Below are 18,532 nucleotides of genomic sequence, written 5' to 3'. Positions count from 1 at the left end.
AGTATGTAAAAAATGTAATCTTTTATCTTTAATGTCTATTTCAGGAAATGTATTTTAGTGGTAAATTGTGTGTGGATCCTGCAGATTGAAATTCACCAGATACACAGCTTAATAGTAATACTGGTTAATACAGCACTGGTCTGCCCTAGTGGAGTTTGGGCACTATATAAAAAGGATAGTCGTTATCCAGTCTGTTGCTGGAAACATCCTCAACGCCTTCCAGAGACACACAACTGTCAGCTAATCTTCTGATAACCTCAGATACCAGGAATATAAATAAAATGCCTCGACTGAGCAAACTGATTTATGTGGTTTCGGAAGAATGTCCAGCAGGCAGCTCATCAGTATTCCAGAACCCTAAAAGTGAAGACTGAATTAATTAAAAGGAAGACTAATAAACAGCGCCTTTTGCAGTGAAAAAAGCAACAAATAATGGCTTTTGGTAACCAATGCAACTTTGAGATAAATATTTTAATTTGTGATGATTAGCAGCACTTTTTGAGGTGTAACATATTTTCTCTCTCCACAGGAGGAGGAATGATACACCAAATAGTCAATAGCATGAGGTGAGAGAGAAATGCTCCTGCAAGTGGAGCCAAACTCTACTCTATTTGTATTTTAAAAAATTGGTTACAAGTCTTCTAGACAGCTATGCTGTCAATTTAGACGTAAATAGGCACGAACAGGACTGGTCTGTCTGCCCTTGTCCCCAGTCCATTCTGATAGATGCCTAACTGACCAAGCTTCAGGGCTTTCAATGAAAGGTAAGCCATATTTCTCACATACAAAATTGTGAAAATGAGGAGCATGCAATAATTAACTCATTAGTAAAGTCACAATGTTCATGTAAAAACTCAATCTAAAACTTTTTCAAAAACTTGCCACCCGTCAATTAAAAAAACACTATGCAGACCCCAAACTCAGAGAAGTTATACTCTCCTGCCAAAAATGTGTCAATATCACTAGTATAACCAATTACTGATTGGAGTGGGAGGGTGCATTTGCGTTTTGTCTTCAGTAGCAAATAAAATCACAAAGAAATAACATTGAAGTTTTTTATAGAAACATTTAGCAGGAATTCAATATTATGATCAAATGCATAACAGAAGTGAAGAATAAAAATGCCAGGAGTACTCTTTGGGTAGTGCCATAGTTAACATTTAAATGGATAGGAAAGTGTGTTGCAGAGTGCAGTCAAATTTTAGAGGAAACCCAACACTCAAACATGTTACATATATTGGCATTTTTTTTAGGTATAAAAACACATTTGAAATTACGAGGAAAGAACTATCTCCGTAAGTTCCAAGTTTTCGGAAAACTGCTGAGAGTTAATCAACACAGACTACACATTCAAAATAAATACGAAGAGTGCATCTAAACAAGTGTCGTTTGTAGGACTTCTGTTTTTATCCTCTGCCAAAGTTTTGCGAACCAACTTCCTCTGCGGAATAAATGTTAAGAGTAAAAATTTGAAAAGAAGGATGCGCTTCTGGAGTTTTGCGATTATAATTAACTGTGTGTTATACTGCATAACTGTCCACTGGTCTTCGAGGGTCATGCCATGAGCAGATTTCAGAAAAAAACAGATGAGGTAAATTAGAAAATAATGAGTTTTTCATTACTGATCTCAGGGACCATCACAACTACAATCACTTAAAATTGATAAAAAAATATGGATAAAGACTTGGACAGAGGGATTTTTCAAAAGAAAATGAAATAATTTTTTTTTTAAAAAACACCAGCAGGGACTATGAAACATTGGATCTGGTTATCCCTTATGCAAGCCACCTTAGGGGGCTCCCGATTTTATCAAAGGCATAGAGGAGCAGTATCTAACTACTGCACGTGTTTAATAACAATTTGTATTTCAGTATTGTTTTATTTAGCACAGTCATGGCATCCCTTACACTTTTTAATATAGTCATAAAGACCGAGAAAAGATAGTGGCTATGTATTCTGTTACAGTGAACTGTTTCATGGAAATGACAGACATTACAGCTGAAAAGAACAGTAACAGTTTTCACAAATTATGAAGGATCAAAGGATAAATCAATCCAGTGGCATCTGAACTTCTGATCCAAGAGTTGCACAAAGATCTCTGCAACAAGTGCATTCACCCACAGCAGTATATATCTCACAGGTATGTGAGATTGTTTAATCTAAAATACCGCAATTGTTTTAGGTCTTACATCTTGGTATTGGGGGAAACATCCTCTGAGTTAATCCTTTCATTTTTCACTTTCATCACGAAATGAAAATTCACCATCGCATCTGGTTAGATTACACATCAAGTAGAAAGTGCTCTGTTCAGACTCTGCAGCAGGTTCCGCCCCAATCGTTCGGGTTATTTTGTGGTTAGTGGTTTCGAGGTACTTTGTAGATCCTTCTGGGTGGCCCAGAATGTCACAAATGGATTGACACTTAATAAGATTCAATGCACACTGCACCAATTATTCCTGTTGAAAGCCGAGAAATCGTTTGTAGACGCAAGTGTGACAGGTGATTTATGGAACACTTCCACCCCGTGTCCAAGGCACGCCCATTCGCTGAAGAATGCAGGACAAACATCAAAGACGGATCTTGTTGTAATGTGCCTGCGTATCGAGATCGCTTCACGGACGAGTCAGTCGCAAATGGAGGGCACACTAAAAAACTTGGAGACTATTTTCTACTAACAGAATCTAGAATGCTACGCGTTAAAATAGGTGTTTGCAAATAGGCCTGGGCAGTAAATTCCGTTCCGCTCGCGGAATTTGGGTAATTTCGCGTTCCGTGGAGAACGCAAAATTGGCCAAAATTCTGCGTTCCGCAACTTCGCGAAATTTTTGCTTGTTCGCGTTCTCAAAATGCGTGTTCGCAAGATATTACCCCCCGAGCACGCAAACAGTGATTGCATACAGGAAAAAAGCATCACGAACAAGCAATTCTGCGAGTTTGCTGAGATTTTTACCGTTTTACGGACATTTGCATAACGCAATTACGCAAATTCCGCCCACCCCTATTTGCAAACCCCAGGTCATGCGGAAGTGTTAAATAGACCATTTATCACATTTGCTGATACAAACAACAACTCAGCGGTCATTTTGGACAACAGATAAAGAAATATTTTTACTTCACGTGTATACTTGACTTTTCTTTAGAAAATAGTCTGCTTCAGATAAACAATCTGAGGAAGAAGAACTATCGTCTGTAACAGGTTAGTGTATATAAATACACAATGATTAGGGTTTTATAATGAAAATAGTGGTAGCATCCAGAGCAGCTTGGATGGCCAGGTGTCAACCACTGGTAAAAACAGAACACACAAACTATGGACTGAATGACCTTGGGGAATATAAACCATATATATGCTGCCAGGCATCTGAGAGAACAATTATTATCTTTTTAAATACAAAGCTAAGAAATTAGAAACAGAATCCAGAATGCTAAACATGATAACACAGGAGCACATGATACATAAGAAAGGTACGTCTTACAATTCCTCTAGACAGACATTAGGACAAAAAAGTGAAAAATACTGAATACACACTTTCATGGCTTCATTTTTCCTGTGCAAATGTCGTGGTTGCCCACTTCTGGTCACCACCTACACACGTGTTTGAAACTGACAAAGCAGAAGGGCTCTGGTACCCGACTGACCAGCATTCCAGATCTACCAAAATGAGCTACTTGGCTTCTGCAAATAGAACGTGTGAGGAGGAGATACAAGTTGAAAGACAATACTTTCCTGCCTCTTGATAGAGGAGTGTTGCGTTTCTGCACCTTACACAGCAACACTAAGCCCGCAAAGTGGAACAGCACTGCGGTACCTTCAGCAATATCAATACAATGACGTCAGCCAATTTTTAAGAGTTATCTCAGGCTGTGCTAAGCTAAAAAATGCTAGTCTCCTCAATGACCACAGTAGAGTTCAACATACAAAAATAAAAAGAATGGGCACGGAGAGATAAGAAAAGAATCAGTACAAGACTAAGAAATCAGACCAACAAAAACTAGACAAAACAAATTCCAGAATAAACACAAACTAGGGAAATAAGGCCGATGATTGGAAGGTGTAAGGATATTTTGCACCAGCATGTCGAACACAGACGTGCACTGAAAAGGAAACTGTGAAGTTCAAAGGTGATGGTGGTTGACAACACAGCTTCACCAAGATGGCCCAATGCACTACTAAATCACTTGGGTGGTCTCTGAAGACGTTCCAACTACTGGGCACAGTGATGCTGCTGATCTGCTATTTGGTTGTGCATCTCAGGATCTGTACACCTAGCATTGACAATATTCATGATTGTCCAGAAATGCCAATTAAACAAACGTTTGTTAAAAACGAAGCAACCAACAAGAGAACTACCTACATCAGGTTGTACAGGGGCCAGCCATGTTTTCTTCTTATCCCTTCATGAATTATTTAACATTGCGGCAAAGATAAAATAGTAATAATACGAGAAGCAAAAAAAGTCAATTAAAATAGTAAAAGAGCGTGCAGGAGTAAACAGGCGCAGCCTTACACAACCCTGGTGGCTGGAGTAATTTGTAATTTACGAAATCCAAATTGCCCATAAATGTTGCTTGAGCAAAAATGCATGATTAAAAATATACTGCAGACCAACTGTGTATACGAATTGTCTGTTAAGAGTGTAGTGTCCCCAGGAACTGGGCAGAGATAAGGCACCCTGTTCCAGCTATTCATCCTACCCCTGATTGGCAGAGGGAGGGAGTTGAATCTCCCACCCCTGCTAGTGTCTCATTGTGATGTTTGTCATTTTGCTTAAGGGGGTGCAATAAAGGATCCATCCACAGTCACAGATGGGGCCACTCCTTGTAAAGTGCTCTATGTATGACATCGGTGGCTAAGTTGTTGTGTATGGACAGTGGTTTGTGTTTATGTCTGTGTTCGTATGTGTATGTGTGCTTGAATACTGGGGGCATTTCTAGAGTCTTCTACTCAACCCCAGAGTCCACGAATGAGTGACCTATTCCTTATGCCAGACTTTCCCCATCTACAGCTTTGTGTTCTTTTTGAAATAGTCCAACATCCCCGTGTGCATCATCCGGGAAAGAGGTCACCCTCGGCCTCCCTTCATAGGCTGGTCACTCTGACTGCGCAGGTGGGTGCTGTGGGGACTGGTGATGGTTTGAAGAGGCGTCGCCCTCATGATCTTCTGTCTCCTCGTCGGACACTCCCTCTAGGCGGATTACTTGGCGAATAGTTCGAGTGGTAAGTTGCAGTGGTGCTCTCCTAGAAAGAAAATACATGGAGACTGACATTAATGCTAAAATGCATGTATTGTTTATACTTAGCTGGAGAAGTTCTGGTTAAATTCAAGTACATCTAAAACGGGTTTTAGAGGCACTCATTATTGCTTACACCTATATGTATTGGTTTTAGTAAGTATTTTACTGCTGCCCATTTCACTCGTCATCTGTAGTTTAGTTAATCTCCAAGTATAAAAAAACATTATTGTACTTGATGTTTTCCTACTTTATCCTATGCACTACTCCTTCCTCCACTGGTTCTATTTCTGGTTCTCCTGTTTGGATCCGGACCATATGCTTCCCACATCTGCCTGTACTTCTGATTCTCCTGCTCGAGTCTAGCTTTTCTACCTTCCACCTTTGAGTGTACATTGGGTTCTCATGCTGTAGTCTAGACACAATGCATTCCATTTTCTCTCCTGCTTTTGTATGAGCTCATCTGCTTCTGGCTCTCCTGCTTCATCTTCGCCGTGTTGCTTCTACAATGTATTCTGCTTCTGGTTCTCCTGCTTTAGTATTCACTGTATTCCTTCTACAATGTATTCTGCTTCTGGTTCTCCTGCTTCGGTCTTCGCTGTGTTCCTTCTATAATGCATTGTGCTTCTGGTTCTCCTGCTTTAGTCTTCACTGTGTTGCTTCTATAATGTATTGTGCTTCTGGTTCTCCTGCTTCGGTCTTCGCTGTGTTCCTTCTATAATGCATTGTGCTTCTGGTTCTCCTGCTTCAGTCTTCACTGTGTTGCTTCTATAATGTATTGTGCTTCTGGTTCTCCTGCTTCAGTCTTCACTGTATTCCTTCTATAATGCATTGTGCTTCTGGTTCTCCTGCTTCGGTCTTCGCTGTGTTGCTTCTATAATGCATTGTGCTTCTGGTTCTCCTGCTTCAGTCTTCGCTGTGTTCCTTCTATAATGCATTGTGCTTCTGGTTCTCCTGCTTCATCTTCGCCGTGTTGCTTCTACAATGTATTCTGCTTCTGGTTCTCCTGCTTTAGGCTTCACTGTGTTGCTTCTATAATGTATTGTGCTTCTGGTTCTCCTACTTCAGTCTTCACTGTATTCCTTCTATAATGCATTGTGCTTCTGGTTCTCCTGCTTTAGGCTTCTCTGTGTTCCTTCTATAATGTATTGTGCTTCTGGTTCTCCTACTTCAGTCTTCGCTGTATTCCTTCTACTTCAGTCTTCGCTGTGTTCCTTCTATAATGCATTGTGCTTCTGGTTCTCCTGCTTCAGTCTTCGCTGTATTCCTTCAATAATGCATTGTGCTTCTGGTTCTCCTACTTCAGTCTTCGCTGTATTCCTTCTACTTCAGTCTTCGCTGTGTTCCTTCTATAATGCATTGTGCTTCTGGTTCTCCTGCTTCAGTCTTCGCTGTATTCCTTCAATAATGCATTGTGCTTCTGGTTCTCCTACTTCAGTCTTCGCTGTGTTCCTTCTCCTACTTCAGTCTTCGCTGTGTTCCTTCTATAATGTATTGTGCTTCTGGTTCTCCTGCTTTAGTCTTCGCTGTATTGTGCTTCTGGTTCTCCTGCTTTAGTCTTCACTGTATTCCTTCTATAATGCATTGTGCTTCGGGTTCTCCTGCTTCAGTCTTCACTGTATTCCTTCCATAATGTATTGTGCTTCTGGTTCTCCTGCTTTAGTCTTCGCTGTATTCCTTCTATAATGCATTGTGCTTCTGGTTCTCCTGCTTTAGTCTTCGCTGTATTCCTTCTATAATGCATTGTGCTTCTGGTTCTCCTGCTTTAGTCTTCGCTGTATTCCTTCTATAATGCATTGTGCTTCTCGTTCTCCTGCTTCGGTCTTCGCTGTGTTCCTTCTATAATGCATTGTGCTTCTGGTTCTCCTGCTTCAGTCTTCGCTGTGTTCCTTCTATAATGTATTGTGTTTCTGGTTCTCCTGCTTCAGTCTTCGCTGTGTTCCTTCTATAATGCATTGTGCTTCTGGTTCTCCTCCTTCGGTCTTCGCTGTGTTCCTTCTATAATGCATTGTGCTTCTGGTTCTCCTGCTTTAGTCTTCGCTGTATTCCTTCTATAATGCATTGTGCTTCTCATTCTCCTGCTTCGGTCTTCGCTGTGTTCCTTCTATAATGTATTGTGCTTCTGGTTCTCCTGCTTCAGTCTTCGCTGTATTCCTTCTATAATGCATTGTGCTTCTGGTTCTCCTGCTTTAGTCTTCACTGTGTTGCTTCTATAATGTATTGTGCTTCTGGTTCTCCTGCTTCGGTCTTCGCTGTGTTCCTTCTATAATGCATTGTGCTTCTGGTTCTCCTGCTTCAGTCTTCACTGTGTTGCTTCTATAATGTATTGTGCGTCTGGTTCTCCTGCTTCAGTCTTCACTGTATTCCTTCTATAATGCATTGTGCTTCTGGTTCTCCTGCTTTAGGCTTCACTGTGTTGCTTCTATAATGTATTGTGATTCTGGTTCTCCTGCTTCAGTCTTCGCTGCATTGTGCTTCTGGTTCTCCTGCTTTAGTATTCGCTGTGTTCCTTCTATAATGCATTGTGCTTCTGGTTCTCCTGCTTCAGTCTTCGCTGTATTGTGCTTCTGGTTCTCCTGCTTTAGTATTCGCTGTATTCCATCTATAATGCATTGTGCTTCTGGTTCTCCTGCTTCAGTCTTCGCTGTATTGTGCTTCTGGTTCTCCTGCTTTAGTATTCGCTGTATTCCGTCTATAATGCATTGTGCTTCTGGTTCTCCTGCTTCAGTCTTCACTGTGTTGCTTCTATAATGTATTGTGCTTCTGGTTCTCCTACTTCAGTCTTCACTGTATTCCTTCTATAATGCATTGTGCTTCTGGTTCTCCTGCTTTAGGCTTCACTGTGTTGCTTCTATAATGTATTGTGCTTCTGGTTCTCCTGCTTTAGGCTTCACTGTGTTGCTTCTATAATGTATTGTGCTTCTGGTTCTCCTACTTCAGTCTTCACTGTATTCCTTCTATAATGCATTGTGCTTCTGGTTCTCCTGCTTTAGGCTTCTCTGTGTTCCTTCTATAATGTATTGTGCTTCTGGTTCTCCTACTTCAGTCTTCGCTGTATTCCTTCTACTTCAGTCTTCGCTGTGTTCCTTCTATAATGCATTGTGCTTCTGGTTCTCCTGCTTCAGTCTTCGCTGTATTCCTTCAATAATGCATTGTGCTTCTGGTTCTCCTACTTCAGTCTTCGCTGTGTTCCTTCTATAATGCATTGTGCTTCTGGTTCTCCTACTTCAGTCTTCGCTGTGTTCCTTCTCCTACTTCAGTCTTCGCTGTGTTCCTTCTATAATGCATTGTGCTTCTGGTTCTCCTCCTTCGGTCTTCGCTGTGTTCCTTCTATAATGCATTGTGCTTCTGGTTCTCCTGCTTTAGTCTTCGCTGTATTCCTTCTATAATGCATTGTGCTTCTCGTTCTCCTGCTTCGGTCTTCGCTGTGTTCCTTCTATAATGTATTGTGCTTCTGGTTCTCCTGCTTCAGTCTTCGCTGTATTCCTTCTATAATGTATTGTGCTTCTGGTTCTCCTGCTTCAGTCTTCGCCGTGTTCCTTCTATAATGCATTGTGCTTCTGGTTCTCCTACTTCAGTCTTCGCTGTGTTCCTTGTCCTACTTCAGTCTTCGCTGTGTTCCTTCTATAATGTATTGTGCTTCTGGTTCTCCTGCTTCAGTCTTCGCTGTATTGTGCTTCTGGTTCTCCTGTTTTAGTCTTCACTGTATTCCTTCTATAATGCATTGTGCTTCGGGTTCTCCTACTTCAGTCTTCGCTGTGTTCCTTCTCCTACTTCAGTCTTCGCTGTGTTCCTTCTATAATGTATTGTGCTTCTGGTTCTCCTGCTTCAGTCTTCGCTGTATTGTGCTTCTGGTTCTCCTGCTTTAGTCTTCACTGTGTTCCTTCTATAATGCATTGTGCTTCTGGTTCTCCTACTTCAGTCTTCGCTGTGTTCCTTCTCCTACTTCAGTCTTCGCTGTGTTCCTTCTATAATGTATTGTGCTTCTGGTTCTCCTGCTTCAGTCTTCGCTGTGTTCCTTCTATAATGCATTGTGCTTCTGGTTCTCCTCCTTCGGTCTTCGCTGTGTTCCTTCTATAATGCATTGTGCTTCTGGTTCTCCTGCTTTAGTCTTCGCTGTATTCCTTCTATAATGCATTGTGCTTCTCGTTCTCCTGCTTCGGTCTTCGCTGTGTTCCTTCTATAATGTATTGTGCTTCTGGTTCTCCTGCTTCAGTCTTTGCTGTATTCCTTCTATAATGTATTGTGCTTCTGGTTCTCCTACTTCAGTCTTCGCTGTGTTCCTTCTCCTACTTCAGTCTTCGCTGTGTTCCTTCTATAATGTATTGTGCTTCTGGTTCTCCTGCTTTAGTCTTCGCTGTATTGTGCTTCTGGTTCTCCTGCTTTAGTCTTCACTGTATTCCTTCTATAATGCATTGTGCTTCGGGTTCTCCTGCTTCAGTCTTCACTGTATTCCTTCCATAATGTATTGTGCTTCTGGTTCTCCTGCTTTAGTCTTCGCTGTATTCCTTCTATAATGCATTGTGCTTCTGGTTCTCCTGCTTTAGTCTTCGCTGTATTCCTTCTATAATGCATTGTGCTTCTGGTTCTCCTGCTTTAGTCTTCACTGTATTCCTTCTATAATGCATTGTGCTTCTGGTTCTCCTGCTTCAGTCTTCGCTGTATTCCTTCTATAATGTATTGTGCTTCTGGTTCTCCTGCTTCAGTCTTCTCTGTATTCCTTCTATAATGCATTGTGCTTCTGGTTCTCCTGCTTCAGTCTTCGCTGTATTCCTTCTATAATGTATTGTGCTTCTGGTTCTCCTGCTTCCTTCTTCGCTGTGTTCCTTCTATAATGCATTGTGCTCCTGGTTCTCCTCCTTCGGTCTTCGCTGTGTTCCTTCTATAATGTATTGTGCTTCTGGTTCTCCTGCTTCAGTCTTCGCTGTGTTCCTTCTATAATGCATTGTGCTTCTGGTTCTCCTACTTCAGTCTTCGCTGTATTCCTTCTCCTACTTCAGTCTTCGCTGTGTTCCTTCTATAATGTATTGTGCTTCTGGTTCTCCTGCTTTAGTCTTCGCTGTGTTGCTTCTATAATGCATTGTGCTTCTGGTTCTCCTGCTTCAGTCTTCGCTGTGTTCCTTCTATAATGCATTGTGCTTCTGGTTCTCCTGCTTCAGTCTTCGCTGTGTTCCTTCTATAATGCATTGTGCTTCTGGTTCTCCTACTTCAGTCTTCGCTGTGTTCCTTCTCCTACTTCAGTCTTCGCTGTGTTCCTTCTATAATGTATTGTGCTTCTGGTTCTCCTGCTTCAGTCTTCGCTGTGTTCCTTCTATAATGCATTGTGCTTCTGGTTCTCCTCCTTCGGTCTTCGCTGTGTTCCTTCTATAACGCATTGTGCTTCTGGTTCTCCTGCTTCAGTCTTCGCTGTGTTCCTTCTATAATGCATTGTGCTTCTGGTTCTCCTGCTTCAGTCTTCGCTGTGTTCCTTCTATAATGCATTGTGCTTCTGGTTCTCCTACTTCAGTCTTCGCTGTGTTCCTTCTCCTACTTCAGTTTTCGCTGTGCTCCTTCTATAATGTATTGTGCTTCTGGTTCTCCTGCTTTAGTCTTCGCTGTGTTGCTTCTATAATGCATTGTGCTTCTGGTTCTCCTGCTTCAGTCTTCGCTGTGTTCCTTCTATAATGCATTGTGCTTCTGGTTCTCCTGCTTCAGTCTTCGCTGTGTTCCTTCTATAATGCATTGTGCTTCTGGTTCTCCTGCTTCATCTTCGCCGTGTTGCTTCTACAATGTATTCTGCTTCTGGTTCTCCTGCTTTAGTCTTCACTGTGTTGCTTCTATAATGCATTGTGCTTCTGGTTCTCCTGCTTTCTCTATTTTCTTTCCACTTTTTGTTTTCTTACTTATGGCTTCTCAAGTTTAGGCTCAGCTCCTCTCCTATTTGTTGTAAGTGTTTTTCTGCTCAACTCTACTGTCCATCTGTAGGCCTTATGGGACTAATGCAACCCCAACACAAGGCACTTCCTTTTAAGCATATTCTAATCTCCGGTCGAACTATCCCCAGACAGCTCCTAAAAAATGTACTTTGTTAATATATAATTCAATGCAGCTGAAAGCAATTTGCTTGAGTGGAAAAAACATACAGAGATGAAACGGAAGAAAACAGATGCAAATGCTGTTCTTAATGATGCAGTAGTGTTTCATCACTGGCTTCTTCACTAACAGTATGGCGAACAAGATTTGAAATAATGAAAGCAGGTTAAGCAGCCCCACCCAGTTAGCTTGATCCTAGACTTTTTCAACCCAGTTGACTTCAGACTGTACTTCGATGTGAAGCAATGCAAAATAGATGAGAAAAGAGTCTTAATGGGACAGTTTTCATCACATTCCACAGCTAAGAGACACATTTGTAAAATTATTATGAGTAACATATGAAGATGTAATGAAGTTAAGTGTAGGGATAGTTGACAGACCCTAGAAACTCAAGTGAATGACGGAGTTTTGCTCCTTCACAAAGTTATTTAACTCACACAGTTTAATGTTTCAAACTCATGCATCATATTCACCTTATATCAAGCAGCAGGTTTGTTCCTTCACAAATTATCCACCTTACATTATTCAATTCTTGTAGACATTATTCAATTCTTATATCAACGTATGCTCTAGTGGACTCTTACAAAGTGCATACATTTGTCATCCCATCCACTCCAGGGCAGTTTCACTCATTCTCTTTATCTTTAGACTTGCACACACGTGTTATCAACCATACACACCTCACTATATGTAGATAGCCAATGAATAGACGGGACAACAAATCAATTGAAAAGGCATTTTTATGTTTCGCTAATAACTTGGACGCCATGTTACAAATCTGCATTCAACTTAAAAAAAAAAAAGTTAATCCAATTTAGATTTGGCTTGGCAACTTTCGTGCAGTTACACCAAGGGAGTGGGAGGAAAACTTTTCCCATATTAATGCCTACAGGAATCCTTGCCATCTGCTACAGAAAACACAGCTGAATGGAACTACACCAAACTTGGCATGTAAATATAGCCTTACTTAGCTCAGTAGATTTTTAGAACAAAGACTTACAAAAATGTGTCGGTAGGCATCAATGGGTTAAAAACTCTAGCAACATGGCCCTTATTTTTCAATATTTTTAATTAGGTGATTATTTACCTGTGATCTGAGTAGCAAGTAAAGAGATGTTGTAAACTTTCAGAAAATAGCATCCTCTACATACATAACAAAAATTGCTGTGGTGTCCACGGTGCAGACTTATTGCCAATTTGGGTTGGGCTTACAATCTCGTGGTCGCCAGGACATTTGCCATTTACTTGTTTTGGTGCTTTGGCATCTGTTGGTCTCCTGTCTGACTTGGTGTCTGCCATGGATTCATCAGCTGATTTCATAGGCCCTTGGGATGGGGCTCATTTTTGCCTGTGATGTCATGTGTTGTGTGGCTTCTCCAAATGCTCAGACACCAACCTATTTATCGACTTTTCACCGGTCTTCGGATTCTTTTCTTGCCTTTCATCTCCTCTCAAGGAGGGGTTTTGAGACTTTAGACCTATAATATTTTAGACATTAGACATCTGTATCTATTTTTCGTTCTTTCTGGTGCTTTTCCGGCTTTGTAATCATACTAAACACAAGTCAATATATATACAATATATAGTATATGATTATGTCTATATCAAGATGGAGGCCCCCTCAGTTTTGCATGGCCTTTAACTTAAGGCAGCAGAGGTTGATTGCAGGGCCTGGCCGCAGACCAAGCCGTGTCGACCCACTTTGTGACCATCATGCATACAGCCTCCAGACATGTGGAACAGAGGTTTGTCACAGTCAGCCAACCTTCCATGTGCCAACCACCTGTTGTAAACCCAAATCTGGCATCTCAACTTTCATGCAAATCTGTCAAATGGTGCTAAAGTTATATGCAAATCAAATTACCCTTCTCCCCTTCACTTTTAAACTTACCCCCTCTTGTTAGATCTGTACGAAACTTTTGATGCCTTCACTGGGCTGAACTTGCCAAAGCAACAGAAAATGTATATTCCTGATGAATTTTGTGTGACTTTGTGAAAGGGTGCCAAAGTTATTAGCAAATGAACATTTGTTCAGGGGCGGACAGCACGGATCAAAGGTAGCGGATATAGGAGGGCGGGGGGAGGACACGGGGTAAGCTGGTGTTCAAAAATAAAATAAAAAACGTACCTTCTCACTGCTTCCTTGCCACGTCTCTCCTCCATATTCCGCCCTCGCTGGCCTGAACAGGAAGCAAACCCATGCTCCCAGCCAGCTAATCACAACGCTGCTATGGTCTGAACTCCGTGTCTCGCCCACTGATGCTGACTGAGAGCCCGGTCATGTTCTCCACGCTGGCTGTAATGCAGCCCGCATGGAGAACATGCAAACTGCACAAGACCGTTGGCTGGTCCGAGAGGGCCGGCCAAACAGTCATTGCACACTTAGGAGGATGCTACCACTCATCCCCTGCCCCCGCCCCGCACGCAAAGCTGAGGAAGTAGGAGAAAATAAAATGATAATAACGCAAGTTATTATCATTTTATTTTCCCTTTATTTCACTGCTAAAAAGAAGTGGGGCGGACGCTCCTCCGCCTTAGCGGTGGAGCTGCCACAGCATTTGCTGCTCCCCTTTAACCATACCCCCAGTGGCAGATCTGCAGTCAACTAAACATATTATAAATAAGTTAAACATGCCAAGTATCTGCCAAATTGTTTGCAGATCTGGGAACTAAAGTTATTAGCAAATCAACGATTTTTGACTACTCCTTTAACTTTTCCCTCCTTTTTTCCTGAAAGCCCTTTCCGCCCTTAACTTACTAACTGCCTGCAAATTTTTAGGCAGATTCATTACACAGAGCGAAAGTGGTCAGTGGATGAACAGCCCCTATAATTGCCCTCTCCCCTTGACTGATTTTCGTGAAACTCAAAATATATTTCAAGAGAAAAATTAAGGTACTAAGGTTAAACCCTGGAGGGAAGATCCTCGGATGGGGTGGACGGTGGAACATTAAGCGTAGTGTTGTCCTGGGGCGGTATCATTGGGGGCTCTGCAGATGGATTCTCTCAGAAGTCAGAGTCCTTGTACTGGAGACTCTGCTCCTCATGGCCTTTCAGGATTTCTTAGATGCCTCCTTTGTCAACACTGCCCTCAGTCAATGGCAGGAGAGGCCCAACCTTTCATTTTTTAGTGCGCACACCAATATTCTCTTCTGTAACGGATGGTCTTTTTGATTTTGATGGCCTGGCAAGCTGATTGCTTGAGGTCTCTTAGTAAGCAAAGGTTGCATATCCTATGCTGGTCTGACCAGGGGAACTTGCTGTTGCATTTAGGGCAGATCTGGAAGGATTTGTTCTCCAGAACCCACTCCTCCTATGAGTTGTTCTCACAAGATCTGGCTTAAATACAGACTGGTTAACTCCGAAGGGATTGACTGTCATACAGTGTCCTTTTTCTGTCAAAAACCGACTGATGTGTTTGGACTCCAATGATTGCTTTCTGCTACAGGATGGTCCCAGAGCTCCAAAAAGAACATCCAAACTGAATGGAGGTAAAACAAACAATCTAAGGTGGAGCCTTTGTCCTGGTGCAGTGTCCTTTTTGAGGAGGATTCACAAATCATCCCAAAACTGAAAACTCTGCATTAAACAAAAACAACTTGGAACATCCACACACAACAATAGATAGTAGAAGTGTGCATAGCATGAAATAGCCAGCAACACATCCTAAAAAGATTTATCTTGGTGTTTTGTGCTGTCACTGATGTTGTTTAGTGCTTTCATAAATGCATTATCTCTTCAGGTCCCGAAGGCTTTTGGAGTAGATTTTTGGCTTCTTGCTGACCCACATCAGAGGCATCAGGGAACAGCACCTTTGTCAACAGTTTTTGCGACTCGAAACATCTTCAAACAAAAACAAGTTGCAAACTTCCGTGCCCAAACCTAGATGCAGAGGTAAGCAGAAAATGTGTATCTATAGCCACACAAGGTACAAAGAAACAAGTAAGCAAGGTTCTACATGGGCACTACAGAGGGAGTCATTTGCAGCAAATTCACTAACTAGCTAAAGGTATGTGTGAGATGCACTACTGAGCTTGGACTGTGTTTCTCCCCATTCCAATAAAGCCACCATTCCGGAAAGGATAGCTGCCCAGAGAAGCACTCAAAGTAGTTGAGAACATGTCAGGCAGCACACTGGTCATGCAGGATAATACGGAACCACGTACTTGCGCTGCAGTCGCTCTAGCTTGCTGTTAAGTTGGTGGGTAGAGAGATGAGTGACAGATGCAAAGGCAGAAAAAGGAGAAACAAAACGAGAGAATGAGTGAATAAATGAACAAACACGCAGGAAGATCACAAGGTAGAAATATGGTGAAAAAATAAAAATAGAGAAGGAAGTAGCAGGGACTGGCATGTCAACTGCATCAAATGAATGAGTGTCATTTAAAAGAAAATATAAGGTGAATTGCTTTATGTCTCCACCACACAAGCAGCCGTATTCACCATATAGTAGGGGTTTCGGTGGGCTTTTAATTCTTTTGCCCTCATTATCCTACCATAGCCTACTCCAGTTGAAAATAACGTGCTTGCCCAACAAAGCAAAGGTTCTATACTCTAGAAGGAACCATTATCTATCGCAGTTACATGATGTTTGCCCTCTGCTCTTACTGACAAAGAAAACACTGCCGCTTGGTTATTTGCTACCGAATGCAAAAATAGACAATCACTAATTGAGGATGAAACGGTTGTAAAAGAAATGCATTAATAAGTCACACATCTGAGAACCATAGGAATGCTTGGTATGATCATCAGTAACTAGAAATGAACCAGCCAGCCATCCACCAAGAAATGTATTCATTCAATCAGTCATGAATACAACCATGGGTCTGTACCTATTAGAAATAGAATCACCTTAAATAAAAGCTAGGCAGCTGTTGAATTGCAATCCATAAAGCTAAGTATGTGGCTCTCTGTCAAACCTTAAACAAATCTAGCTTATTAGCTCATTACCTAGACACCCATCCAAGCTAGACATTGATCGAGATTGTTTTCAAACTAGATATTCCAATTAAATATCTGTTGATACATCAAGACTGAAAGGTCACCTGGAACCTGTTGAGTTTCCAAGACCATAAAGCACCAAATACACCAATAATACCAATAAAGATTACATGAACATCTATCAAACACTGCACAGTTCATACATCTGGAAGAGGAGGGGTAGCAAGATGTGCCTCGTTTTTCTCTTTTTGCCTCATAGAGCAGGGCACTAAGCTGCCTTACCGAAGCCTGCTTCTGAGGTTGTTGACCTCCCTGTTCATAGACTCTGCTGTCTCAGTTACATCTTCCAGCTCCCGCTGCAGTCTGCGCCTGTTGTTATTGGCTCGCGATGCCTCCTCTTCAGACTCCTCCACTTGGCGCTTCAGCTGCTTCATGCGAATGTGTAACTTCTCCATCTATTGGCAGGATAAAAGAAGAACAAAACAGGCTTTTAGAGGTGAGGCACCAATTATCAGGCCAGATTAATGCCTTGTCTGTACATACTAGCAATATACTTTTGCCCATTCCTCAAAAAACAGAACCAAGTAAACTTTTTCATTTTACAATAGGCAATTTACTCTGTGGTAAGCTCCATATATATACATGGTTCATAATAATTCACTTTCAACTTAAAAACTATCAATCTTGATTTACAAATGCAATGAAGCTAAGAGAGAAGTGCACCAAGAAGCTTGCAAACAACAACTGTGTGAGACTTGTGGAAGGCTTGCTTGCAGGGCACTAAATGGACAAAGGCTGGCATTGAGCAATGATCTGAGGATGCCCTTACTCAAGATATCATTATACTACATTGTTTTCACTTCCATAGAGCACAATGAGACCATTCTCCTATCTTCTAGAATAGATCGCCACTGCAGACAAACTTTAGATCTACTACTCAAGAATACACTTGAGGCCCAGGGTGACAAGGGAGATGGATTATGTAAGCACAAGTGGGGCCTCTTCCTAAGGCAGATTACTACTGAGAACAACCCCATGCACCAATATGGATCTGGAAACATCAGGGGCCTGATTCACAAAGGCAATCCGAGACATAAGCCTAACTTTACGACTTTTGGTATTCACAGAGGTCATTTACAAGTCGGATCTTTACGTCCGCAGACGGGCTGGAATCTCGGGCTCGGGCCGTACTCTCCTGCTTGGGCCGGATGAAGTGTACTCAATAAGTCGGAATGCAATTTTTACAAAAAGGAACATTAGAAACGTGTGATAAAGGGTAGAGAAGGTCATGAAAATCAGTTTAGGTAGCTAAAAGGATGTGGCCAGACACTACATCTCAAAGTTTGCTCCATTGCATCATGGTACACGCAGTCCAATTTGCGCTCTTCTCAGTGTCGACTGTAGTGTAAACACTACAATCAACACTGAGGAGAGCGTTGCGCTCCCCTTAGTGTTAACTGCGGTGTTGACACTACAGTCAACACTGAGGCGAGCACAAATTGTGGACTGCATGCACCATGATGCATACGAGCAAACCTTTCTGGGATATGATGTAGTGTTTGGCCACATCCTTTCCCCTACACAAACTGATTTTCATGACCTTCACTACCATTTATCACGCGTACCTAATGTTTTGTAAAAATTCCATTACGGAACACTGATTACCCTTTATCCAGCCCGAGCCTGAGAATACGGCCCGGGTGCAGAGAGTACGACCCAAGCCGTAGATTCCAGCCCGACTGCAGACGTAAAGATATGACTCGTAAATTACCTCTGTTGTGAGAAGTTGGCCTGATGTGCAGTGTTCACTATTCTAGTGATCACTATATATCAGTCCAAACAACCCTTATTGATGATTGGTTGTAAGTCAACCTTATAGACCAGCTATCCTAGTAGCATGGATACGAGCAGTCTAAGGCTAAGACTCTAGAGGGCGTGTTAAGCCAGCTGTTTTACCATCACATTACCCCTTGAACACCCAGTGAAAGGACACCACACAAGTGTTATGAAAATAAACAGTGTATTTATTAGAATCACAACAACCCTGTACTCTTTATGAGGACAGGGTGCTAGGCACACAACAAAACTCTTACGAAAATACTTAAGTTAGCACGTTATACACAAATGCCCGAGGGGCACGAAAAACCATATACTTAAAAAGTGGAATGCGAAATTACTAGCAGGTAAGTACAGTACTAATAGGCTTTGGAATCGCTAGGACTTGACTATAGAATCGTTAGATTACTACTAGGAGGCCCAGGGGACTCGGGTGCAGAGTGTGCACTCTCA

The 18,532-nt window shown here is 41.9% G+C and overlaps 1 protein-coding gene across 3 annotated transcripts in view; it reads right to left on the bottom strand.

The window, feature by feature from the left end:
* Positions 1 to 1,041: 1,041 nt before the first annotated feature.
* The window catches only part of LOC144770399 (uncharacterized), a 643,183-nt gene continuing 625,692 nt past the window's right edge, over positions 1,042 to 18,532 (bottom strand). For all 3 annotated transcript variants that reach the window (XM_078654899.1, XM_078654900.1, XM_078654898.1), the window contains exons 41-42: positions 16,526 to 16,698; positions 1,042 to 5,239 (exon numbers count right to left, since the gene is read on the bottom strand). In XM_078654899.1, coding sequence (XP_078511025.1) covers positions 5,092 to 5,239; positions 16,526 to 16,698 — 321 coding nt within the window. In that variant the 3' untranslated portion in view covers positions 1,042 to 5,091. The remainder of the gene's footprint in view (positions 5,240 to 16,525; positions 16,699 to 18,532) is intronic.

This window comes from Lissotriton helveticus, chromosome 7 (assembly GCF_964261635.1).
Source record: "Lissotriton helveticus chromosome 7, aLisHel1.1, whole genome shotgun sequence".
Classification (NCBI taxonomy): Eukaryota; Metazoa; Chordata; class Amphibia; order Caudata; family Salamandridae; genus Lissotriton; species Lissotriton helveticus.
Note: the sequence above shows the minus strand (reverse complement) of the source record. Positions and strands in the feature narration are given on the sequence as shown.